A 26,819-nucleotide genomic window follows, 5' to 3' on the forward strand; every position below is an offset into this window, starting at 1 on the left:
TAATACATACATACATACATCATACAACTCAATATTTTGTTGTTTTGTAAAGCGCCTTTACATCAAGATCAAAGCGCTGAAAAAAAGGCAAAAACCATGGTCTGGGGTCGTCCAAGACAGTCAGGGTTATCCTGTTTCTTTATTACGTATTTCAGTACCTTGTTTGTAAATTTGATGTACTTTTTATCTTCTCCCATTTTTGAGGTTTTTAGGAAATAAATAAAAATAATATTAAAATTAATTGTTTATTATTGTATTCTGCTTTGCCTTGTTCGTACCACACGTCGGCCATAGGGTCAGCGGGATCAAGCGCCAATAATGCGAAGGCCAGCTGCCGCGTCTGCTACGGAAAAAAAAAACGCTAGCGGATAAGCGTATTCGTTTTTTTAAAGAGCGCCCTCTGTCAGATTTAAAGGTCCATTTCAATATGGCAGCGCCCATGGCAGTAAGTGCAGTGTGTAAGAAACTGAAAAGATAACACAGTTTTTGATCTAGAAAGCTTCAAGAAATGGCTGTAAGAAATTTCGTCCAGAAACATACTGAGCTACTCTCCTTAGAAAGAGAAGCCGAAATAGCTGAAACAAGGTAAGAACATTTACAGAACAAGAACTTAGAACAAAAAACGTAAATTCAAAATAAAACAAATTGAAACTAAGTTATCGACGCGTTTTAGACCCTCATATGTTTTCGAACGAACCCCAACTTTGATTCCTGTTTACCGCAAGATTGTGCAAGTTGCACCGGTGACAGAAGCTATGCAATTTAATCACGGTCTGTATTTTCATCAGGCTTAATCATGCTGAGAATAAAGTTTCCTGTCGTTGGTTATGCTCTACTAGCTAGGAAGTCTAGTTGCGATAACGTAACCCTCCTCCCGACGGCCGCCAGGCCGGAGGGTTACGAGATTGTTTCGAGCGGCAACGGTTAATCTGGTCCAACACCTACAATTTCGACAGCTAGTCACCAGATTTACCCCATTTTTACCACTTTCAAAAATCATGACACAAATTCTGAGGGTACAAACTTAATCCGCATTGTTAATGCCGCCTGCCATAATACTCAAAACACCATTGAGGAAATATTTCGAAGAAAAATTGACAAAAACTCACAGGTTCAAATGTCGAACCTGCGTAGGGCGGAGCTTCGGCTCTACGTGTGTGACGTTTAGTTCAAAAGGTCTTGGCAATGCGTGGGGTGCATTGTGTAGCCCGGCAACTGTGCACACATGTGCGGTCCGACCTTTTGAACTACGTGAAGGGTAAAACGTTTGAAAGTAACAAGTTTCTCACAATTGCGTTGTGATAACAGTTGATGAAATTGCTCAATAAAAATGAAGGGTACATTTGAAATAGCTATCAATAATGTAAATTGTTTTCAATGATTTATTTTTTTATTTTTTTTTTTAAATAACAAATGTTCAAAGTTTAGAATTTGAGGTCTCGAATCAAGCATCAGAAAGCACACAACTTCGTATGACAAGGGTGTTTTTTCTTTCGTTATTATCTCGCAACTTCGACGAGTGATTGAGCTAAAATTTTCACAGGTTTGTTATTGTATGCATATGTTGAGATAAACCAACTGTGAAGATTAGTCTTTGACAATTACCAATAGTGTCCACTGCCTTTAAGCAAAATTACTGCCCCCTGGTATGATTTCACAAAGAGGTAGGACTAGTCCTAACTTAGAGTAGGACTAGTCCTAGGAGATAAAACATGCACGGCTGGTCCTAAGTTAGGACGAGTTCTCGTCCTAGCTCAAGATAAGACTAGTCTTATATCTTTGTTAAATCTACCCCCTTGACTGACTCGTTGTTCTACACTGTTGTTTCTTTTCAGTGCATTGATTGAAAACACACCTTTGAAGGAGCTGCAGAGGCGAGGGGTTTGTCTTCTGAAGCTACACCTAGTCAACCAATCCACCGGGCTCTATGGGAGAACGCTGGTCAAGTTTGCACCTAACAAGGGGCGTGGTGATGGCAACCTACCCGCTCATAACCTTAACCCAGGTACCTATAACCTTCATTTATTGATGGGTTTATTTGCACCCAACAAAGGGGCGTGGTAATGGCAACCTACCCGCTCATAACCTTAACCCAGGTACCTATAACCTTCATTTATTGATGGGTTTATTTGCACCCAACAAAGGGGCGTGGTGATGGCAACCTACCCGCTCATAACCTTAACCCAGGTACCTATCATAAATACCTCAGACAGTTTCGCTATTCCTATTGGTGGAGAGCGCGTCACGTGGGGGTGTTTAAACGGTTGATAAGGACCAGCTGGAGCTCTGTTTATAACCGCTCTTTTCGGAAAACAGTATACATTAAAATGCAAAGGTCAGCACACACATGAGGTTTACATGATACAACCACATGGGGGGCTAGCAATGGTTGACAACCTGGTCAAAAAAGAGAGCTACAAATTGCAATAATTTGGGTACAAAAATGTCTTGTGTTCTTCGATCATTGTCTACCCCCACCTGGATTGCAACACTGGTCCATTTCCCTGCATTCGCTATAGGTAACTGTGCCTTCTCAATTGCCACACCCACTCTCTGGAACAACCTTCCTGTCCACTTTCATGCCTCCACTACACTGGACTCATTTAAGACTGAGCTCAAACCCACTTAGTTAGATCCATCTAGCTTACTTAAGTTTCAGCTGTTTCATCTCACTTAAACCTGTGTAATTTGTTTTGTTATCAGACACTAGACACGCCTAGACACCCTGTAATAAAGGCAGTGGACACTATTGGTAATTACTCAAAATAATTATTTTAGCATAAAACCTTTCTTGGTGACAAGTAATGGGGAGAGATTGATGGTATAAAACATTGTGAGAAACGGCTCCCTCTGAAGTGCCATAGTTTTCGAGAAAGAAGTAATTTTCCACGAGTTTGATTTCGAGACCTCAGATTTAGAACTTGAGGTCTCGAAATCAACCATCTAAACGCACACAACTTCATGTGACAAGGGTGTTTTCTTCTTTCATTATTATCTCGCAACTTTGATGACCGATTGAGCTCAAATTTTCACAGGTTTGTTATTTTATGCATATGTTGAGATACACCAACTGTGAAGGCTAGTCTTTGACAATTACCAATAGTGTCCACTGCCTTTAAGCTCTATTAAAGTGCATACTTTTATTAATAATATTATTATTACATTCTTCCAATAGGAGACATCGTTGGAGTTGGCCAATCTCATGGGGGCGGAGCCTCCTCAACAGATGATCCATCAGGCATCGTGTCAAAGGTCACCAAGGCGGCCATTACTGTTGCCTTTGACCATAAAGATACCGAGGATGGTCCTGTGACCTTTGACCATGAAGGACTGTACAGATTGACCAAGTTGGCTAATGATGTCACGTATAGACGCCTGAAAAAGTAAGTAGCTCACCATTTTACACACCTCATGATTCATTTCTGTAAAAAATATTGTTAATGCATGTTTGCCAAAACAAAGCTTTAGCACTGGAAACTATTGGTTATTACTCAAAATAATTGTTAACATGACATTAAAAACCAAACCACACTTGCGACTCCGAACAAACTATAAAAATGACATAGTGTCCTCAAGCAAGACACTTAACTTTTCCTTCGTCCTTCAGATGGGTTGTAAAGCAGTTGGTCCTGTGTTGTGTGACGCATGTAAAAGAACCCAGTGCACTTATCACAAAGAGTTGGCCCCGGTGTTACCTGGCAGTGGCTGTTGAATGCGCCGTAGCACCTTGTAAACCCTTATAAGGTGCTACATGATTGGGTCTCAGAATTCATAACTTCAATAATCTATCCCTGTCTATGCACCTTGAGTACCTTGTTGGTAGATATGTGTGCTTTATCAGACTTCAATTTTATATTATTATTAAATTCCAAGGTCATAATGGATTAAAACAAAACAAATTGTTGTCTGAACAACACCTTGAGAAGAACTTGTTATCTACTCTAAACTTGGGTTGTGAATTGGTGTTTAGAGCGCGTCACATGATATGTCTTAGTTTTACTAGAAACGGCGGCTGTGTGGTAGTGCATCGTTTGCCGTGTGATAGTCCGATGACTATCACACGGCGTGCAGTACCCATAGGTCTTTTTACCCACCTCAAACCCAATCAGTTGTGCATCTGTGTATCTGAAATGTGCAGACGAACGTCACATTACAGACGAGGATGATAAATAGTCTGTTGGGGTGTTATAAAACAAATATTGACTGCTTTTACTCGGGCTTTGGTTAAAACTCTGACTCTCTCGGTGATACCCCGACCGTTCCATTTTCCCTCGGCGAACGCTCCGGGGATCACCTCGGGAGTCGTAGTTTTAACCATAGCACTCAAGGCAGTCAATATTTGTGTAATATCAAAATTGATTGTTATTATGACAGGTTGAATGGCTTCTGACAAAGATTTTTACCGCCAACATAGGGCTAGATATAAATAGCTCAGTTGGTAGAGCACTGGCATGTTAATCTGGAGGTCACAGATTCATGTCTTGCTCCAGTCAATTTTTTTGAACAACCCAATAATATTTGTTGTTTTTCCTTTTGCAGGGCTCTACAAAGCCTTGATTCTTACACCACCGGCCCAGCAAGTCACCTGATTGATGTGTTATTTGGTGAGGCCAATGTCAGACCTCAGACAAGACCAGATCAGCCTTCTTCAGATCAGACGGGTAAGGTCCTCTTTTTTTTAGGTGTTTGGCAACGCCAGAGCAACGCCCAACACCTATTGTTATTGTTATTTGTATTTGTGTCAATGTTTTTCGTCTTCTCTTCAGTCTAGTTTGTGTGCGAGTTGATGCAAGTTTCGCAAATAATATGCATAGTTGCAAAACTTGCATCAATTTGAAACTGTGTATGTAGGCCTGGCTGCTCAAGTCTACGCTCAGCGTCCGACACTACTCGCCTCATGGAACCTAACTCAATCTAAGCTTCTTAAGTCGGCTTCAAGTCGCACATTCTCTCATTTTGCTCCACACACCTGGAAAGAACTCTTTACCTCAATCAGGACATCTGACTCTCATCGAACATTTAAGAAGTGTATCAAACATTCTCTGTACCCTATCTAATGCGCTGCGTACTTGAGGTAGTGGCGCTATACAAATGCCTTATATGTACGTATGTATGTGTATGTATATAACTTGATCATCAAGTATAGAAGTCATGACGTCATAATGAAGTCATCAGTTGTCCAAATACATTAAATCAAATTTTGTTTTTCAAAAAAACCGTAACTCAATAATGGTTTTCTCTTTGTCTCGTTCTAGGTTCATCCGACTTTCAGTTGTTCAATGAAAACCTGGACCAATCGCAGCAAGATGCGATGACCTTTGCCCTCTCCCAACGAGATGTTGCCGTCATCCACGGTCCTCCTGGAACTGGGAAAACGACAACGGTTGTAGAAATTATCAGACAAGCAGTCAAGCAGAAACTGAAGGTAGGGCTGATGATAAGTTCAAATACACATTTATTTCCATACTTCCATAAAAACATTGACAATAACATATTACGGAGTAAAGCAAAAGTAACATTAAGTAACAGTAAGCAGGATAAATGAAATAAATAGAGTATGGGGCTGTTTTGATGAGCAAAACAAGCTTGTAAAAAACAGGCAGACAGACAAACAAACAAAACAAGCACACAGACATGCAAACAAAAGGACAGACGAACATAGGTCATGACAGCTACTCTGACATAGGATAGATCAGACGAAATATATCAAGTTCATAAAATTAGTGACAAGACGGCAGAACAGTTTAAGCAGAAGCGATATAAAATCAAGGATTGAGAAGTTTATGTTTTTGAATTAAAAGTAGGGGAAGTTAATCATCAAGGGCTTGTCATTGCCGAGCTAATCATCTTTTATCGCTGCTGAGAAGCTTGGTGAGGGAGGGATGTGGCTGATGACAATGTTGAATGTGGTGATTGTGGTCCATTACATATTTGTGACCGGCTCTGCAAAAATTGGTATTTAGGGACAAAATAAGTAAATTGAGTTACATACACAGCTAAATTGGTGTTATTATAAGCTTTATTTTGGTGAAGGTTTGAACCCTTTGGCATTTTGCGTTCTGGAAATATACTGATATTTGCATATTCATATTTTACAATTTAATGAAAGTGCCTTCAGAGATACAGCTCCTTAAACCTAGCAAAATTTAAGGGAAGTTACCTAAAATTGATACAAAAACATTTGGGTTTTTTTTTTCAACTAAGAAAAATAAAAATGTTATTTCTGTGAATAAAATATGGAAGTATTAATGCAATAGAAGCCAATAAATCAAGAAAGACAAAATCATGTTGTGAAAATGTTTTCAGGATCTCAACATTGAACGCCTCTTTAAATGTAATTAGCATATCCTCCCCTAATACCCTTCTTTGCAGACCGGGTCACATTTTGTTAAAGGCAGTGGACACTGTTGGTAATTGCTCAAAATAATTATTGCATAAAACCTTACTTGGTAACGAGTAATGGGGAGCGGTTGGTAGTATCAAACATTGTGAGAAACGGCTCCCTCTGAAGTGACATAGCTTTCGAGAAAGAAGTAATTTTCCACAAATTTTGTTTTGAGATCTCAGATTTAGAATTTGAGGTCTCCAAAATCAAGCATCTGAAAGCACACAACTTTGTGTGACAAGGGTGTTTTTTTCTTTCGTTTTTATCGCGCAACTTCGACGACCGATTGAGCTCAAATTTTCACAGGTTTGTTATTTTATGCGTATGTTGAGATACACCAAGTGAGAAGACTGGTCTTTGACAATTACCAATAGTGTCCAGAGTCTTTAATTATCCATTATAAATGGAGTAACCCCGTGGCTGCCTTTATCCTTAAAATAGTAATGGGGGTGCACTCTTGGAGTCGTCGCCATTACCTGTTCTCTTTCAATCAATGCTCTTCTGAGCTCTCCTACGCCTCTACCACTCCACTTTGTCACATTGTCTATACAGCGCAGCTTAGGGCGGCTGCTGTCTTGAATTGACCATCTATAATTGTGCCTGGAAGCGAGCGCACCACTTCCAATCAGCCGTGTAGTGGTGTAATGTTACTCTCTCTCTCTCTCTCTCTCTCTCTCTAGTCGACCGAGGTCAGAATCATGTTGAGGCTCGCCCATCCCTGTCTATCAATCATTAGGTTGGGAAGATCAGCTGGAAGCCCCCCGATGTCCCTAGCAACCTCAACCTGTATAACTGAGCCTTTAACTTCCCCTGTTTCTCCTTCCATGTTTCGGTGACCAGGTGATAAGCTGAGAGACAGGTTCTTAGGTGCTTCTGTATTAATGCCCTGCTAATCTCAGGCGATGGTGTTGTATTTTGGTGGATAGTTTTGGTTCCTTACCATACAGTTCTGTATTTGTCATGTGTTGACTCCAGTGAACGTTGAAACATTTCCGCAGGAGTTTTGTATAGCAACCATTCAGTTTTTCTTCGACTTCCCTTGTGACTGTCCATGTATCCGAGCCATACAATATAATTGATTCTACAATAAATCAATTAGTATGTTACAATGCTCTGTTAACTTGTGATGTAGGTTCTGGCGTGTGCACCGTCCAACATAGCTGTTGATAACCTCGTTGAGAGGCTGGCTGCAAGTAAAGTCCGCATCGTGCGTATCGGCCATCCAGCCAGACTCCTGCCGAGCATTCAGAAGTACGCCCTCGACGCCATCGTTGCGTCCAGTGACGAGGCAAGAATCGTTCAAGATGTGCGCAAAGAGATTGACCAAACAAGGGTAAGTTGGTGAGAAAGATTTAAAGAAAAGAAAATTTGTTGAAGATGGACTTCATCTGAAACATTTCTTAAAGATAAGGTCCTAAATTGGTTTGGGTCACGCTGATTTAAAGGCAATATTATTAAAGGGAACCTTTATTAAATAATTATAATAATAATAATAATAACAGGTATTTAGAAACGCTCCCCATAGAAAACTATATCACAGCACTTACAAAAACTGAAAATGCACAATAAACAACAACATAATATCGGAAAAGCTACATACACAATGTTTGAAAAGAATGAGATAAAGTGAAAAGCTTAAACAGGGAAGAGATGTGTTTTCAGAAGTTGTTTAAATTGGTCTGTGGATTGAGTGGCTTTGATGAAAGAAGGGATGTTCCAATCTGTGGATGCAGTTAGAGTGAATGTGCGATCGCCAGGAATAGTAAGCAAAAATAGCTCTCGAGAAGAGCGGAAATTAGGGCAAGATGGTTTATAAAAAGTAAAGCAATCCTGGTCATGGAAGGCTATACCTTTGGGTTTTTTTTAACCGATGGTTTATTATATTTAAGGAATAACACTGTGGGGAGCCAGTCTTCACTGCGTGTTAATGGCTGGGTTTTAGTGACTAGCTACCTATTAATGGGTCGAGCTGAAGGCGAGGTTCCCTAGCAGCAGCCAGCCACTAACCAATGTTAAAGGCAGTGGACACTAATGGTAATTGTCAAAGACTAGCCTTCACAGTTGGTGTATCTCAATATATGTATAAAATAACAAACCTGTGAAAATTTGAGCTCAATCGGTCGTCGAAGTTGCGAGATAATAATGAAAGAAGAAAACACCCTTGTCACACGAAGTTGTGTGCGTTTAGATGGTTGATTTCAAGACCTCATGTTCTAAATCTGAGGTCTCAAAATCAAATTCGTGGAAAATTACTTCTTTTTCAAAAACTATGGCACTTCAGAGGGAGCCGTTTCTCACAAAGTTTTATACCATCAACCTCTCCCCACTACTCGTCACCCAGAAAGGTTTTGGCTAATAATTATTTTGAGTAATTACCAATAGTGTCAACTGCCTTTAAGAGTGATTACCAAAGGTAAACCTTCCCCTTAAATGCACTGGATACTGTTGGTAACTACTCAAAAAATTTGTTATTGTTAACATACAAACTTACTTGGTAACAAGCAGTGGAGAGATGTCAATAGTATAAAATATTGTGAGAAACGACCCCCTCTGAAGTAGTGTAATTTACGAGAAAGAAGTTGTTTCTCACTAAAATATTTGAATTTGATTTCGACACCTCAGAATTTAATTTTGAGGTCTAAAATCAAGTGTCTGAAAGCACACAACTTTGTGTGACAAGGGTGTTTTTTCTTCCATTATTATCTCGCAACTTCAGCGACCAAATGAGTTCACAGGTTTGTTATTTTGTGCATATTTATGTTGAGATACACCAAGTGAGAAGACTGGACTATAAAAATTACCAAAGGTGTCCAGTGCCTTTAAGAAAGGTACATCGAAAGTTACATCAAAAAATTCAAGCTGAATACAGACTCTCCATAAAACTGCCACTAATTTTACACAAACTGCCATTAACTTTAAGAGTGATTAACGTACAAAAAGCTTTCCTTTAAAACTAAATAATACACCATGGTCCAAAACAGATTCAGTTATCCAAGTCCAAACAAGGCAAGGAGAAACGTCATCTCCGGGACGAGGCTAAGATCCTCCGCAAGGAGCTGCGAGAGCGGGAACGGCACGCCATCCGAGAGATCCTCCAGCGTGCCGACGTCGTCTTAGCCACCAACACCAGCGCCTCGCTGTCTGGACCGCTGAGCTACCTCCCTGAGGACCATTTTGATGTGGTTGTGATCGATGAATGTGCTCAAGCTGTAGAGGCTAGTTGCTGGATCCCACTCATGTATGCTCCGCGGTGTATCCTAGCTGGCGACCATCAACAGCTACCACCAACTATTCTCTCAGACAAGTGAGATATCTTACTAATTTGTTTTCTTCTTCCTTTTTTGACTTCATAATAACAAATAATAACAAATTCTTATATAGCGCATTTCACAATAACCCTATCAATGCACTATTACATTAGTGCCGTAGGGACAATGACATTCCTTTAATGTTTCTCAGCTCCCTTGGGAGTATACAGCCCTGAGCTGCCTGTATGGCGCTTGTGGCTTTACATACACAATATCAACCTCTACCCTCGCAGGTACCCATTTATACCCCTGGGTGAAGAGAAGCAATTATAGTAAAGTATCTTGCTCAAGGACACACGTGTCACGACCGGGATTCGAACCCTCACTCTGGTGACTGCAACCAGAACTTGAATTCGATGCTCTTAACCACAGTGATTTTCTAGTTAGTCCGGAGCGACTAGTGAAATTTACTACTCGACTAGTCGCGCCTTAAACAGTTGTGATTTCAACACTAGTCGCAACTTATTTTTAATTCCCAAGATGCATTGCGGCTTATTGTGTGCCGCACGAGCAAATAGTAAAATTTGTGCTGAAAAATTAAAGGATTGTGTCACTGATGTCTGATTGTTGTTTGGTAAGTAATGTTGTCGTGAACAGTCGTAGGTGACACAAATGGCTCACCAAGCAGGAAGTTGTGACTATTTTTGTAGTAGTCGTGGCTGAACGATTAACCGTGTAGTTGAATTAACCGACAGTAGTTGAGACTTGACTAAGCAATCGATACTTGCGACTTTGACACTAGTTACCTAGGCTGAAATGGATTTGACTACCTGTAGCTGGGTGGTCTAATGGCTAAGCAACTGCTCATGGGTTGGAATTCCACCCAAGCGATTTGCCTGTGGATTTTTTTCACAGTAATTGAGGAAAGTATACAGTGTTTAACAGTGTTGTAGCTAGACCATTTTTAGTGGTGGGCTCTAAATCCATTTTAGTCCACCAAGGGCGAGCAACTCGACAAAATTAAATATGGGGCAAACATTGCTGAAGTGCAATCTGGGGGAAATCTTTGCTGGGCAGCACAGTGTATATTGCTTGTTTTAAATGCATAATGAAAAATGACCCGATTCATTTTGCTTGATCACACCACATATAAGAATCTCTTATTGTTATGATACAGAGCTGCATCCGACGGTCTTGCTGTGTCCCTCATGGAGAGAGCCGTCAACCTCCACTCAGATCAAATCACCAAGATGCTGACGACCCAGTATCGTATGAACGCTGCCATCATGCAGTGGAGCTCAGACGAGCTCTATGATAGTAAGCTGATCGCTGCGGACTCAGTCTCCAGCCACCTCCTCTCAGACCTCCCTGGGGTGGAGGCGACGGAGGATACCTCAGTCCCTCTGGTTCTCATCGATACGACAGGTAACGAGTCTCACTCCTTTTATAAGTTATCACAAGTGCGTGAGTGTAATACGGTAAAATATAGCGCTTCTGCGTCCGATATCCAACAAGTACTTCGGCCTCCTTGGATATGGGATGCAGATGCGCTATATTTTTCCGTATTCCACTCGCGCTTGTGTGATAACGTATTTACCTTCAAGCAAACTTGACGTGTAACATAGAACACATAAGACGCAGGTAGTGTGATATATGGGCTGTGCAATATAGGTTTATATCACCATTCCATTCTGCTAATCTGATTGGAGGATTAGCACGGACTTGAAGATAAATCGTCATGTCCTATCTTTGTCCGTGTGATGTTGTTTTGAAATATTGTCCAGTTTTCTAGGGAAAGGTACAAAAGCTAATCTTGACCTTGTTTCCCTTCATGTTGATATAACCCTAATTCTAACCTCAAAACCTACGTTTTTTAGGTCAGCCTCGTTATTAATCCTTTGTTGTTTTTCTTTTTCTTGTTTCTTTGCATTGTTCTTGTTTAATTATTCAGCGCGTTGATCTCTGTTATTAGGCGCTTTATAAATATCTATATTATTATAAAGGGTTTTTGTTTACAGTGAAGTGTGCCCTTCAAGCCCCCAGTTATCAAAACCAAGTCGTACTGTATACGTCCGCTCTTTCCAATATGCAGCAGTTCAGTTATAGAACAGTCTTCCAGAGGTTGTTAAACAGGCTGAGACATCTGAACAATTCCAAACCCAGATGAAAACATATCCGTTTACTTTTTACAATCGTTGATTTCCCCTTTACCAGCGCATAGGGACCTCAGGGTGATATGCGCTTATAAGAATGTTTTTTTATTTATTTTAATAAGTTAAATTAATATAAATTAATTATCATCTTACTTTAAGGGAAGGTACACGTTTGGTAATTGCTCAAAACAAATATTAACTTAAAAAATGACTTGGTAACAAGCATTGGAGAGCTGTTGATAGTATAAAACATTGTGAGAAACGGCTCCCTCTGAAATAACGTATTTTTTGAGGAAGAGGTATTTTTGTCAGTAAAATATTAAAAGACTTCTAGCTCGAAGTCTTTTATTCCTATCTGAAAGCACACAAATTAGTCCAACAAGGGTGTTTTTTTTTATTTTTTTTATTTTTTTTTTTTTCTCTCAACTTTGATGACCAGTTGAGCTCAAATTTTCACAGGCTTGTTAATGTATGCTTATGATGGGACACACCAAGTGAGAACACTGGTCTTTGACATTTACCAAATGTGTACAGTGTACACGCGTTATATTGATTCTGTTGCAAACTACTGTTTCAAATTGTGGTAGGGTGTGACTTGTACGAGCTTGAGGTAGAGTCAGAGGTGTCTAAAGGGAACGAGGGGGAGGCGGACCTCGTTGTGGTTCATGTAGAGAGACTTCTAGCCACTGGATTAGCGGCATCAGAGATTGCGGTCATTGCCCCGTATAACCTACAGGTACGAGAGAAATATATTTTGATCATCATTCAACTCAGCACTGATATCAGTCACTCAGTGATGCTGAAGGCGCTTTAACATACAGTATTTCCTGCAAGGTACATTTGGGACTACGCTCGAATTATGACACTTGCAGCCGGTTTGACGAAACGCTAGGATTAATCATATCTCGACTCGAGTTAGGACGAGTAACCCGTTCTAACTTACATGAAGCATGGGTTCAATGCGTCCTACGTATTTGGATACGGAACTGAACCCGTCCTAAGCCCTAAGATTAATCCTAAGTTTTAGGAGAGTTTGGTGAAATCGACGGCCTTCGGTTCGTACATTCTATTCACGAATCAACACATCTCTCATCCATTCTCCTTAAAGGCAGTGGACACTATTGGTAACTACTCAAAATAATTATTGGCATAAAACCTTTCTTGGTGACGAGTAATGGGAAGAGGTTGATAGTATAAAACATTGTGAGAAACGGCTCCCTCTGAAGTGCCATAGTTTGCGAGAAAGAAGTAGTTTTCACCGAATTTGATTTCGAGACCTCAGATTTAGAACTTGAGGTCTCGAAATCAACCATCTAAACGCACACAACTTCGTGTGACAAGGGTTAATTTTCTTTCATCATTATCTCGCAACTTCGATGACCGATTGAGCTCAAATTTTCACAGGTTTGTTATTTTATGCATATGTTGAGATACACCGAATGTGAAGGCTAGTCTTTGACAATAACCAGTAGTGTCCACTGCCTTTAACATAATGTACAATTGAAAAAATAAATCAGAATCCACGAGTAAAAGTTTGTCAACAATTACTTACGAGACCACTTTTTACAAATAAACTGCATTTAGCTGAAGCTCCAGAATATGCAAAAGTAATTTTTATGAAAACCATTCAAACTGGAATGACGACCTTTGAGTCCTGAGCAGATGATAAAAATGCTGCCTCTGATTTGTAGTTTTGTTTGTCCTTTGAGATTGATCCTCTGATTATTATTTTTGTTTTCTCCTGTGATATCAGGTGGAGTTGTTGAGACTGCGACTGAGCGGCAGGCATCGTAGTGTAGAGATCAAGTCAGTTGATGGCTTCCAGGGGAGAGAGAAAGAGGCTGTGGTCATATCCCTCGTCAGGTCAAATAGCAGAGGTAGGTAGTTCCTTCCATTTGATAGACCCTGCGTGACACCATAAACAAAAATCAACCTGTACACAACTGATCACTTCTTGAGTGACCGTTTTGATGTTATTATGTAAAACATTTTGGAGAAATCACAATGAATCACAATCATTTTCAAATTGCACCAACCATGTTAGCAGTGTTAACATGTATAGCATAGCATTCAAACTGCCTCGAGTTACCAGGCTAGCGGTGTGCTCTTGTTGGTAAGACATTGCTCTAGCAATGCAAGGGCGTCAGTTCGAATCCCACATGTGGATTTTTTCAGTATACAATGCTTTAAAATACACATCAGACTAGGGTAGTTGCCTCTCCTTAAATACAGTGGACACTATTGGTAATTACTCAAAATAATTATTAGCATCAAACCTTTCTTGGTGACGAGTAATGAGGAGAGGTTGATAGTATTTAACATTGTGAGAAACGGCTCCCTCTGAAGTGCCATAGTTTTCGAGAAAGAAGTTATTTTCCACGAATTTGATTTCAAGACCTCAGATTTAGAACTTGAGGTCTCGAAATCAACCATCTAAATGCACACAACTTCGTGTGACAAGGGTGTTTTTTCTTTCATTATTATCTCGCAAGTTCGATGACCGATTGAGCTCAAATTTTCACAGGTTTGTTATTTTATGCATATGTTAAGATACACCAAATGTGAAGGCTATTCATTGACAATAACCAATAGTGTCCACTGCCTTTAACCCTTTCAGACCAAGTTCTTTTTGCATAAACAGTCACTGGTGCTCTCAGTGTTTGAGCATTCAAGCATGTTGCACACATTCTCACACAACAGGAAGCCTGTGTGGGATGTGCATAGGTAGGGTAGTTAGCTCTCTTTGCGGCGTGTTGTGGCCGAGCTGTCTAGATCGCTGGACCAAAGCTCTGGTTCGAATAAAAAACCAACCCTACACAGCACATGGTGACCAACGGTATTAGCTGTTGCAAACTGCTTACCAACCAAAAGGACCTACGGTATAAATGCAAACAAATAGTTGATGCTTCGGCCCTAGCAAAGTCTTTTCTCGAAGACAAAATCATACGGTGTTATCGCAAACTAAGGCCGTGTCCGAAGCAGCGACTTCGGCTACAGCTACGGCTAGATCGCCCTCGTCTGCCTATTCTTCAACACTGGTAGACGCGCTGATCTAGACGTAGCTGTAGCCGAAATCGTCGTTTCGGACACGGCCTTAATAAACATTTTAATAATATAAATAATAATAATAAGACTTGTAATGCACACATATCCACCCTGCTGGGTGTTCAAGGCGCAGTAAAACCAAAAACAAAACAAAAACAAAACACAACACAAAGAATAACAGACACGACAAAATTAGTCCTTGATAACCTGTGACATAAGATAAGTTTCGAGAAGAGACTTGAATTTGGCGGTACAAACACAAGATCGAAGATTAAGTGGTAGAGAGTTCCAGATGCGTGGCGCGGCTGAAGAAAAAGACCTGTCACCCCATGAGTGTCGAGACTTGGGTTCAATGAGGAGAAGCATGGAACTTGATCGAAGATTCCTTGATGGAGTGTAAACTTGAAGCAGTTCAGAAATATAGTGGGGAGCCTTGCCATTTAGAGCTTTGTGGACAATGAGCATCAGCTTGAAGATGATTCGTTGAGCGATAGGGAGCCAGTGTAGTTGTTTCAGAATGGGGGTGATAGAACAGGATTTTCTAGACAGTGTCACAATGCGGGCAGCAGTATTTTGGAGCCGTTTTATATTGTATCTACGTGTATATAGGGGAAGTTGGTTTCTTAGCTGAAGATCGTCGGATCAACGTTGCGGTGACCCGAGCCCGTCGTCATGTTGCAGTCATCTGTGATTCCGAGACAGTCAGCCATCATGGATTCCTGAAGAATCTAGTGGAGTACATGTCGGCCAACGGGGAGGTCAGGAGTGCCTTCCAATATCAAGAAGGTCAGATTCAGAACTATGCTGAGCGCATAGAGTTATATATAGCTACATGCCTGTAGTATTACTCGCAGCTAAGAGCTGAACTGCGAAGGACGCGGCTACAACATTTTCCAAGTTGACAAAATAGCATCGCACAGCGTGTGTTTGTGCGGCCATTTTGTAAGTTGACAAAACAGTATTGCGTAGCGCTCAATAAACGCAAACTTCAATGTGTACTGCATATTCAATGCGCGTACAGAATGTTGCGCGTGTCCCCTTGCGGTCCCGTCGCGTTTGTGCAAGCAGCCTCACCGTCGCGTTTGTGCAAGAGCGATACAACATGTCCCGGCCATATCTCGTTGGGCCCCCCTGCCCCCTTTCAATGTTGGTTCCATTTGCCGACTGTGTTCCGAATTTGCCGACTGTTTTCCGAATTACCGACTGTGTTCCGAATTTGCCGACTGTTTTCCGAATTACCGACTGTGTTCCGAATTTGCCGACTGTTTTCCGAATTACCGACTGCGTTCCGAATTTGCCGACTGTTTTCCGAATTACAGTCAACATTGAGCGGGGGCGGGCGGGGGGGGGGGCAAGTGTTTTGAATGTAAATGTGAATGGGAAGTGCACAGGGAACTGTTGTATCAGGAAAGGGTGGCCCAAGCATTTTGGCCGGGATTGTAGACTGGTCCTCTATCACTATCCGCAAGGATAAAGACCTGGGCCCAATTTCAATTTCATTGAGCTTAATTTTCTGCTTAGCAAAAATGAGCTGGATACCAGTCACAAATTGTACTTGGTAATAATAGTAATTGTGGCTTCTTATATACTGTAGCACGCATATTTTGTCACTCAGTGATGCTCAATGCGCTTTAACATGCAATATTTTCCTGCAAGGTGTGTGGGACTGTGTTCAGAGTTTGAGACCTATTCCTTTATAGCACCAGGTAATGGCTTTACAAGGTGCTGTAGTGCAATATGCTGTCGATAAGGCCAGACACACCGGGGTGAGCCCCTAATCGTTCTGGTATTAAGTGTACTGGGGTTTTACATTCATTGTACAACACACAGTGATGTACGGCTTTATGTCCCATATCAGAAGGACGCAGCAATCCTTTACAAAAAAGTCCTGTCTATAGGCGAACGATAGGATTCCTATAGATTTTTCGTCACTTCTTGGATTCCTTTAAGATTCCTATCCGCTTCTTGTGGTGTTTTTTTTTGTAAGGGATAATGGGGCAAAAATGATCTTGCTCAATGACACAAGTGTCATCAGGGCCCTTGATATTGATACAACTTTGACCTTTGACCACAGAAATTGACATCAGCGAATATACAAGACCGGATCATCTCATCTTGAGACAAAGCAAGCAATCCTCAGGTGCCGAGAAGGGTACCAGACCGAAGCAACCTCGACCCCAGGCAAAGCATTATAACATCCCTGGGAACAAGGAAAGGTTTGTCTGAACATTTAATCAAGTATTTTTGATGGCCATCGAGCCTTAAGGCCGGTCACACAGCCCCCGATAACGAGAACGACAACAAGAGATAAAAATGCACGCCCTCGATTGGTTTAATTGCGCCCAGGGAATACACCCACGCTTATTCAACCAATTGAGGGCGTGCATTTTCATCGTTAACGTTTTTGTCTTGTAATCGGGGCCTGTGTGATCGGGCCATTTCCTTTCCACTGTTCCCAAACTAACCTGTGAAAACTTCAGTTTCAAAGGGTATAGCCTGTTTGAGATATCGCCGAACAACCTGGAACGCTTATTGTCCACAGGAAGACAAGAATTATCCACAATTGTAACCACACAATCTGAGAGATTAACCCAGGCAATAACTACCAGGGCCCTATTTCATAAAGCCTGTGAACAAAGATCTTATACCAGCCTTAATTCCATAAAGTGTACAGTGTATATTGTTGCAACTGTTGCCCACCGTTGTTTTGGTTAGCAAAGAAATTTGCTGAGCAGTATTTTATGAGAAACAGCTTTATGAAATTGGACCCTGGACGTGGGACGTGCATTGATCACACTTGCTTCAGATAACACAAGTGCTGAAACAAATTTCAAACAAATCCCCTTAAAGACACAGGACACTATTGGTAATTGTCAAAGACCAGTCTTTTCACTTGTTGTATCTCACCGTATGCACAAAATAACAAATCTGTGAATATTTTGAGCTGAATCGGTCGTCGAAATTGCGAGATAACAATGAAGAAGAAAAAAAAACACTCTTGCACGAAGTTAGTTGTGTGCTTTCAGATGCTTGAAATCAAATTCGAGGAAAATTACTTCTTTCTTGTAAACTACATTACTGCTGTCTCTCACAATGTTTTATACTATCAACAGCTCCCCGTTACTCGTTATCAAGAAAGGTTCTATGCTAATAATTATTTTGAGTAATTACCAATAGTGTCCACTGCCTTAAACCTATGAACTGACTATGAATATGTACCACAGGAGCGTTGCAAGCAACAGGGCCCTATCTCATACAGCTGCTTAAAAACAAAATGTAACTAAGCACAACCAATTTATCTTTTGTAAAGCCAGCCAACATACCATCATTCATCCAGAAAAAGGTTAAGCAACATTTTTTTGTTCAAACAGCTCTATGGAACGATGGGCCAACAAAAGGTAACTAAGCACAACAAAAACATGCTTACTAGAATAATGTTACCAGCCAAACGAACAATGACACATGTAAAATTTGTGGCTGGGATCCGGCTAATTTCTGCTAAGCACAAAAGTTGTAGACAAAGTGGTCTACCGTAGTTAAGAAGCTCTATAAAATTGGGACCTTGTCTGCTCGCTGCAGGGCTAAAATTTACAGCAAATAATATTTTCTTCTCCAGGACGTTTGACGCTGAAGCCTCTGCAAAGAAAGAGATTGAGTTGACGGAACAAGTGCAGCGCTTCTCCCGAGACCAGACTAAAGATGAAATCCAGTTTCCATCTAGTCTCAACTCCCATGATCGACTAGTTGTTCATCAGGTAAGTAGTGCACAAGTTGAAGTACAGGGGGTTGATTTCATCAAGAGTAGAGGCCCAGTCACACAGGCCTCGATAACGAGAAGGAACAAAACTATCAATACACGCCCTCGATTGGTTGAATAAGCGTGGGCGTATTCTGTGCGGAGCATTTCAACCAATAAAATGCCTTCTCTTTGCATCGTTATCAATATCGTCTCGTTATCGCTGCAGTGGAACTGGGCCTTTACAACTCGGCTCATCTCAAGTTAGGGCGAGTAACAGTCCGACAGGTTTTTTCCGACAAGTAGAAGTACATGATCACGTGATGTACAAATCATACTGCCTTTTCATTAACTACATGTAGGCGATACAGGCATGAAATAGCCATCGAACAAAATTTGTAGGCTCCGAGAATTTGTTTGCGTGTTAATATTACTTGGGGGCTTGTCCTGTCTTCTTACGTAGGAACAGCTTTAAGGCTAGGACTCGTCTTAAAGCCTAGGATCGACCCTAAATGTGACCCGCTACGTGAAAATGAGTCAGATGTCGCCCAATGCATTATTAAGTAATGGACAGTTTAATGTGGGGAAAAAAAAGCATTTTTTTTTTTTTTTTTTTACTTTTTAAGATCTATATTTTCATGTTTAACCTTTAGAACACTTACTTTTAGGCAATAATTTGATCATACTTATGTCGTATGTGTTGGCTAATTCCAAACGAAATTAACTCCGCAACGCGATACATCCCAAAGCTTAGACATAATTATACCAAATTACTGCTGTGTGGTCTTTCCAGCCATGCATATAACTCGATCCTTGAAATTGTCAACATCTGACTCATTTTCACGTAGCGGGTCACAAATTAGGAAGAGTTTTGTGAAATCGACCACCAGGCAATACACTTTGCAAGTCTAACTGGTCATGTCACACGAGGCAATCTCCAAAAAAGAAATCCATTCACATTTGAATGTTCACAAATTATTCTTTTGGATCTTAAGACATTGTTTGAAAAGTAACTCATGTAACATGCACTGCAGTAGGTTGCCTCCAAGTTGCCTGTAAAAATTGCCTTGTGTGACAGGACCCTAGTGCGTATTTCAACTTCCGGGCAATTGTGGTCCCAACCATGTGGAGCTGTATGTACGTGGGTGAGATTTTGTTTCGTCAGTTATTCTAGATGAACGTAGTTTATTTACCATGAAAACTATGTTGTTGGGAATTTAGTACTAATTGAGAGACTATGAAAGTAAAAAACAATTCAAAACTATAACGAAGAAAACCTGATAGTTAAACTTGACCTCAACTCTCGGTAACTTGCACTTTAGATTTGTGCCAAGCTCTGGTCACCAAACTTATGTTAATGCTTGTTTTGGTTGCGTGAAGATAATCGCCAGCTGTCAGATGCCTAGCCTTTTCATAGCAGTCTATGGTCATTGTTTGTGGCATCAGCCCCCTGCTAAACTACATCACCCGTTATTTTTTTTTAGCAGTTGCACATTTTTTCTTTTGGGATGTCTTTTTATTTTGTTGGCTTTTCTGTTTGGCGGGATGATAATAAGCATAGGGAACAGGATGGAGGGCAATTTGTTTCCATCGGCCATTTAATTTTGTTTAGTTTGTTTGTTGTTAAAAACTAATAAGATTTTTTTGCTTCAAATGTTACAGCTTTCAGAGAAACTTGGACTGAACCATTTCAGTGTGGGGGAGGGTAAAGAAAGACACATCACCATCAGCAAAAAGCCAATCGCAGCCGAGGAATCTAAAGTCGACTCATCCCAGGATACATTGGGGGAGAAGTCTCTCGAAGACGCAAATGATGTGGGTTCGACGGGAACAGATTCAAATGTTGATGTCATCATTGAAGAGTTGAGAACTAAAAATCCCATGGAAGCCATCGGTGATTTGGCTCTGGATGCTCAAGAAGTTTTAACCCACAATGCTGAGGGAAGTTTTGTAGACTGCGGCCACGAAACACATTCGAATCACGTTGCAGATTTATCAAATGTGGAGTGTGTGAACAACCTCAAAGTATCTACAAAAGCCACAGAACACTCTTCAAAAACCAAGAAACTGTCTACAGAAGCGCAAGAACAATCTACCAAATCAATGAAACTTTCTACAGAAGCCCAAGAACAATCTTCACAGACAACGAAAGTTCAGACACCGGAGGTGAAAGAGCCCGTTGAGAAGATAGACCTTTACAAGTGTAAGTTCTGTAAGAAGAAACTCCCAGCCGGAAACGTCTTCCTCCACGAAATACACTGCGAGAAAGTTACAGAGGATAAGCAGCGTCTTAAGGATGCGTCTGCTGGAGCCAAGAAGAAGATGGATAAGAGCAAACAGCGCAACCTCCTTGAGAAGACCACGGAGGAGGACTTTGACGCTCTTATTGCCATAGCGATCAAATCCGATACAAGATGCAATTATGTAAAATGCAAAGAGAAGATCTCTCTGACTGGAATCCTGTGTCAGTTCTGTAACCGTCGATACTGCTTCGGCCACAACATGCCGGAGGTGCACGGATGCACGGAGATGGCGAGGGCGCACGCCCGGAAGGTTGTCCATAGGGAGAAGGTCGTCAGGGCTGGGAGTGGGGTTAAGGAACGCAAGGTGGACCCTAATGTCCGGGCGCACTTAGAACGACAACTGGACAAGAAACGAAACGAGATGGCAGAGAAACGGACTAGAAAATCATCTAAGAAGAAATAGTTAATTATAAGAAAAACTATAACTGTATAAGCTTGTGAGTAAAAAAATCTTTGAGGGAGATGAGTTGGTTCTGATAAGATCTGGGCCCAATTTCAAAGAGCCGCTTCACGGTAAGAAAACTTTTGTGCTAACTGTAGCAGAAAATGTTTCACATGTAAGCAGGAAGATTAGGCAGCCATCTTGCACTGTGGGTTTACTTTGCTACTTCATTCATTTTCGTGCCTTTTTGTGTGCTTACGGTGAGCAGCGCTTTGAAATAGAAATCATACAGTAAGCACAAAATCGACCATTAAGCAGCGCTATGAAATTTGGCCCTGGGCCCAATTTCATAGCGCTGCTTAAGCGTAAACCTATCTTACGAGCGGTTGCTAGTTTAAGCACGTAAACAAACTGCGCGCGCATGATTTTAGATCGTTTGCTTAAAAAAAAGTCATCACCTTCTCTGTCTGATATATGTATTATTTGTAATGGTTCAAAGTGCCCCTTGGCAGGTTTACACACTAACTTGAGAGTAAACACGAAGAAAATACATTGTACAATATTTCTTGAACACTTTTGACACTCGTTTACTTCGCTGCACCTACCGTACGAACACGCGTAAAATACACACAGCTGCGCAACCACACAAACAACGTATTGCAATGATGTTGCACTATGCGCTGTGCTTAAGGACCCTTCTTGTTTGCTTTGCTTTAAGCAAAAAACATTGCTTAAAAAGCAAGGCCATGAAATGAAAAATTTGCTAGGTGGGCCTGTTAAAGCCATTACAGTATACACTTTCGGTACAGGAAAAAAAAAAAAATCACAGATTTACAAATAACTTACAGGGTTAACAGAAGGTAATGGTGAAAGACTTCTCTTGAAATATTATTCCATGAAATGCTTTACTTTTTGAGAAAACATTAAAACAATATAGATTCTCGTTAGCGAGAATTACGGATTTATTTTAAACACATGTCATGACACGGCAAAACGCGCGGAAACAATAATGGGTTTTCCCGTTATTTTCTCCAGACTCCGATGACCGATTGAACCTAAATTCTCACAGGTTTGTTATTTTATATATTAGTTGTGATACACGAAGTGTGGGACTTGGACAATACTGTTTACCGAAAGTGTATAATGGCTTTAAGCACAAAATCGACCGTTACGCAGCTCTATGGAATTGGTCCCTTCAAACAGTATAACTCTGACTGTCTTCAGGAGAAATATTTATGATCAATTGAGCAACTAGTTGAAAAAAATTATATGAGATTGAGATGGCAGAGAAAAGACAGGACAATCCTTTTAAAGGCACTGGACACTAGTTGGTAGTTACTCAAAATAATTGGTAGCTTAAAAAATTACCTTGTAATAAGAAATGGAGAGTTGTTAGTAGTATGAAACATTGTGAGAAACACCTCCCTGTGAAGTAACGTTGTTTTTGAGAAAGAGGTAATTTCTCATTCAAATAATAAAATACTTCAGGCCTAAAGCCTTCTTTTATGCATCTGAAAGCGAACAAAGTTGTACAAGGTTTTTTTTTTTTGTATTTTCTTGCAACTTCAATGACCAATTGAGCCAAAATTTTAAAAGGTTTGTATTGGTCTTTGAGAGTTATTACCAAACGTGTCCAGCGCTTTTGAGAAGAAATAGTTCAAAGAAAACCTATAGACGATGTGACTTAGTTTTACATTCAAACCGCCCTCTGTTAACAAAAACACTGTACCTGTGATGTTTCGCCTACAAAAAGAGGCGTAGTCAAAGATTGCGTGTACTTTCTAGCTGGCTGCCAAAACACAAAGGTTTTGCCCGGCGATTTGGCGCGAATCATGCTATGAGGTCACATCGTCTGTATTGGAACAAACTTGCAGGTTATCTCTGAAAGGTTTCTACTTGCTCCCCCTTTGCCCGCCTTTCCTAATAACTTGTGGGTATAAAGACTATCTCTAAATGAGTTGGGGTGGTTCTGAAAAGAACCATTGGTTTGTTCAACTCAACGCTTGGATCAGTAAGCTCTGATCGTCTTCTAGAGAAAGTATTTCTAGTAATGGTGGGGATAAGTTTCAAAGCTCATAGTCTGGTTCTTGCAAATAATGCATTCATAGTTTAATAAAAAGTGTAAGAGACTAGATTCCACACAAAGCTCATAGTCTGGTTCTTGCAAATAATGCATTCATAGTTTAATAAAAAGTGTAAGAGACTAGATTCCACACAAAGCTCATAGTCTGGTTCTTGCAAATAATGCATTCATAGTTTAATAAAAAGTGTAAGAGACTAGATTCCACACAAAGCTCATAGTCTGGTTCTTGCAAATAATGCATTCATAGTTTAATAAAAAGTGTAAGAGACTAGATTGGTTCTTGCAAATAATGCATTCATAGTTTAATAAAAAGTGTAAGAGACTAGATTGGTTCTTGCAAATAATGCATTCATAGTTTAATAAAAAGTGTAAGAGACTAGATTGGTTCTTGCAAATAATGCATTCATAGTTTAATAAAAAGTGCAAGAGACTAGATTGGTTCTTGCAAATAATGCATTCATAGTTTAATAAAAAGTGTAAGAGACTAGATTGGTTCTTGCAAACAATGCATTCATAGTTTAATAAAAAGTGTAAGAGACTAGATTCCACACAAAATGTGTACAGTTTCACGAATGGCCCTTAAATATGTGTAGTACATTCCTCCAATACTAGTAAAATTTCGATGTTGATCAGGTTTTTTTTTTAAGTTATAGGTATTTATATACAAGGAATAATATTGTGACGGCACGGGCCCAATTTCATAGCGCTGTTTAACATTAAGCAAGTTTGTGTGCTTGCTGTAGCAGAAAAATGTTTAAGGGGCAAGTGTATTTCACAAGTTTGCAGAACAATTGGCGGCCATATTGTGCGGATTTGGTTTGTGACTCGTTTATTTTCGTGTGGTAAGCACTGGAAGGTTGGCATGCTTTTTCATGTGCTAACAGTTAGCGACGTTGTGAAAAGGAAATCGCACAGTACTAACAACAAAATCGGCCACTTAGCAGCTCTATGAAATTGGGCCCTAGTCTTCACAGCGTGGTAATGACCAGGGCCCATTTTCAAAGAGCTGCTTAGCACAACAAATTTGCTTAGCATGAAATGTTTGCTTTGATAAAAACAGGATTACCAACCAAGTTTCCATGTGATTTCAGGATAAGCAACAGCTGAATACCAGTAACAAGCAATATGAAACAAATGGAAAGTTAGTTGGTAATCCTGTTTTTATCAAGGAAGAAATTTCATGCTAAGCAAATTTTTGTGCCTAGCATCTCTATGAAATTGGGCCCAGGACACAAAAACATGCTTAAGCACAAATAAATGTATGTGTCAACAATAGATTACCAGCCAGAATACCAAGCATACAGTTACCATTGCTTAGCCAAGAAATTTACCAAGCAGAATATTCGGTTTAAAGGCAATGGACACTATTGGTATTACTCAAAATAATTGTTAGCATAAAACCTTTCTTGGTATAAACAAGTAATGGAGAGAGGTTGATAGTATAAAACATTGTGAGAAACGGCTCCCTCTGAAGTAGTGTAGTTTTCGAGAAAGAAGTCATTTTCCATGAACTTGATTTCGAGACCTCGGATTTAGAACTTGAGGTCTCGAAATCAAGCACACAACTCCGTGTGACAAGGGTGTTTTTTGCTTTCATTATTATCTCGCAACTTCGACGACCAACTTGAGCTCTAATTTTCACAGGTTGGTTATTTTACGCATATGTTGAAATACACCAAGTGAGAAGACTGGGCTTTGACAATTACCAATAGTGTCCAGTGTCTTTAACAGCTGTATGGACATAAATGATTAAATTGGGCCCTGGCTTAATGGCTGGCCACTGTTAATGGACCGAGGCGAACGCATTTCAAGCAAATTTTTTCAAATTCTTGGATTCAGAACTTCAGAACAAACTTTTTTATTTATAAAACAGAGCTCTATATAAACAGGGTTACATGTAATTAATTTGTAAAATACTCAACAAATTTGACAACCAAAATTAGAATCAATTTATGTTAAATGAGAATGTTTTATTTCCAAAATACATACATACTAAAAAGGAGCACAATTTCCCGGTGTTAAGCCTGGTTCATACTTCACACGAATTTCCTTCACAATCAGAAAAATTGTTTGCGTCACATAATATGCTATGCAATTGGAAACAAGTGAACATTGTTGATAAAAACTTACGGCAAAAGATCTAAGTAAAAAATAAATCAAGGGAAAGACAGACAAAATGACTGACAGGCCAAGAATTGTCTTTGTGTGATGGACATAAAAATTGTTTATTGGTTTTTTGAAAATGGCGACCTCCCCCCCCCCAAAAAAAAAAGGTTGCAATAGCACCCTCAAGGGTACTGTCCAATTCTGAAAACTGTGTGGCCGTGCGATCTTTATTTTGCTGAATGGATTTAAACCGGTCGCTAGAGACCGGTCGGCACAAATAAATTGAAGCATCGCTAGAGACCGGTCGGCACAAATAAATTGAAGCATCGCTAGAGACCGGTCGGCACAAATAAATTGAAGCATCGCTAGAGACCGGTCGGCACAAATAAATTGAAGCATCGCTAGAGACCGGTCGGCACAAATAAATTGAAGCATCGCTAGAGACCGGTCGGCACAAATAAATTGAAGCATCGCTAGAGACCGGTCGGCACAAATAAATTGAAGCATCGCTAGAGACCGGTCGGCACAAATAATTTGAAGCATCGCTAGAGAGCGGTCGGCACAAACAAAAATTGAAGCATCGCTAGAGACCGGTCGGCACAAATAAATTGAAGCATCGCTAGAGACCGGTCGGCACAAATAAATTGAAGCATCGCTAGAGACCGGTCGGCACAAATAAATTGAAGCATCGCTAGAGACCGGTCGGCACAAATAATTTGAAGCATCGCTAGAGACCGGTCGGCACAAATAAATTGAAGCATCGCTAGAGACCGGTCGGCACAAATAAATTGAAGCATCGCTAGAGACCGGTCAGCACAAATAAATTGAAGCATCGCTAGAGACCGGTCGACACAAATAAATTGAAGCATCGCTAGAGACCGGTCGGCACAAATAAATTGAAGCATCGCTAGAGACCGGTCAGCACAAATAAACTGAAGCATAGGAACTCTCAGCCAATAATAAATAGCCTTTCACAGGTGCACATTGCATCAACGATGGCGGTCAATACAAGGGGTTTATTGGGAAATTGGGCCAAGCTTGCTTGTGGTCGTTGAGGTCTCCAACAAATTACACAATTTTGGGGGGTTTTGAGTCGGTAAAAGTTTGGGTCAACGGACAAAAACATAGCACAGGAAAACAGAAAAGGATTTGAAGGATTTGGGTACTTTCTGTAACACAAAACACAATGTCCACAGATTTGCATTAAACTTACACCGTTTGAAGATAATGATAGTAGAAAGCATACCTTAAAATGGTAGTTGCTAGGTGCTGTAGTTTTTGAGAAATGAGTTAAACAATGTCATGAAAATATGTTTTTACAATCCAAAATAATTGAGACAAAAATTATTTTCATGACATTGTTTTACTCATTTCTCAA

At 40.3% G+C, this 26,819-nt stretch overlaps 1 protein-coding gene across 1 annotated transcript; it reads left to right on the forward strand.

The window, feature by feature from the left end:
- The first annotated feature begins 439 nt into the window (after nt 1-439).
- Nucleotides 440-22,031, forward strand: LOC117299517 (DNA-binding protein SMUBP-2-like). Its single transcript, XM_033783064.1, has 14 exons — nt 440-585; nt 1,836-2,005; nt 3,176-3,383; nt 4,540-4,661; nt 5,256-5,425; nt 7,518-7,718; nt 9,367-9,689; nt 10,811-11,058; nt 12,374-12,522; nt 13,540-13,663; nt 15,441-15,617; nt 16,906-17,047; nt 18,448-18,586; nt 20,230-22,031. Exons 1-14 carry the CDS (start codon nt 509-511, stop codon nt 21,271-21,273), a joined length of 3,294 nt encoding a protein of 1,097 aa, XP_033638955.1. The 5' UTR covers nt 440-508; the 3' UTR covers nt 21,274-22,031.
- The last annotated feature ends 4,788 nt before the right edge of the window (nt 22,032-26,819 follow it).

This window comes from Asterias rubens, chromosome 14 (genome assembly GCF_902459465.1).
Source record: "Asterias rubens chromosome 14, eAstRub1.3, whole genome shotgun sequence".
NCBI classification, from domain to species: domain Eukaryota; kingdom Metazoa; phylum Echinodermata; class Asteroidea; order Forcipulatida; family Asteriidae; genus Asterias; species Asterias rubens.

Excerpts from the sequence above, each read along its gene's own strand:
- LOC117299517 (XM_033783064.1), top strand. The coding sequence starts at position 509 with ATGGCTGTAAGAAATTTCGTCCAGAAACATACTGAGCTACTCTCCTTA. Across the intron at positions 2,006-3,175 it reads CGCTCATAACCTTAACCCAG|GAGACATCGTTGGAGTTGGC; the intron begins GTACCTATAACC and ends TTCTTCCAATAG. Across the intron at positions 3,384-4,539 it reads ACGTATAGACGCCTGAAAAA|GGCTCTACAAAGCCTTGATT; the intron begins GTAAGTAGCTCA and ends TTCCTTTTGCAG.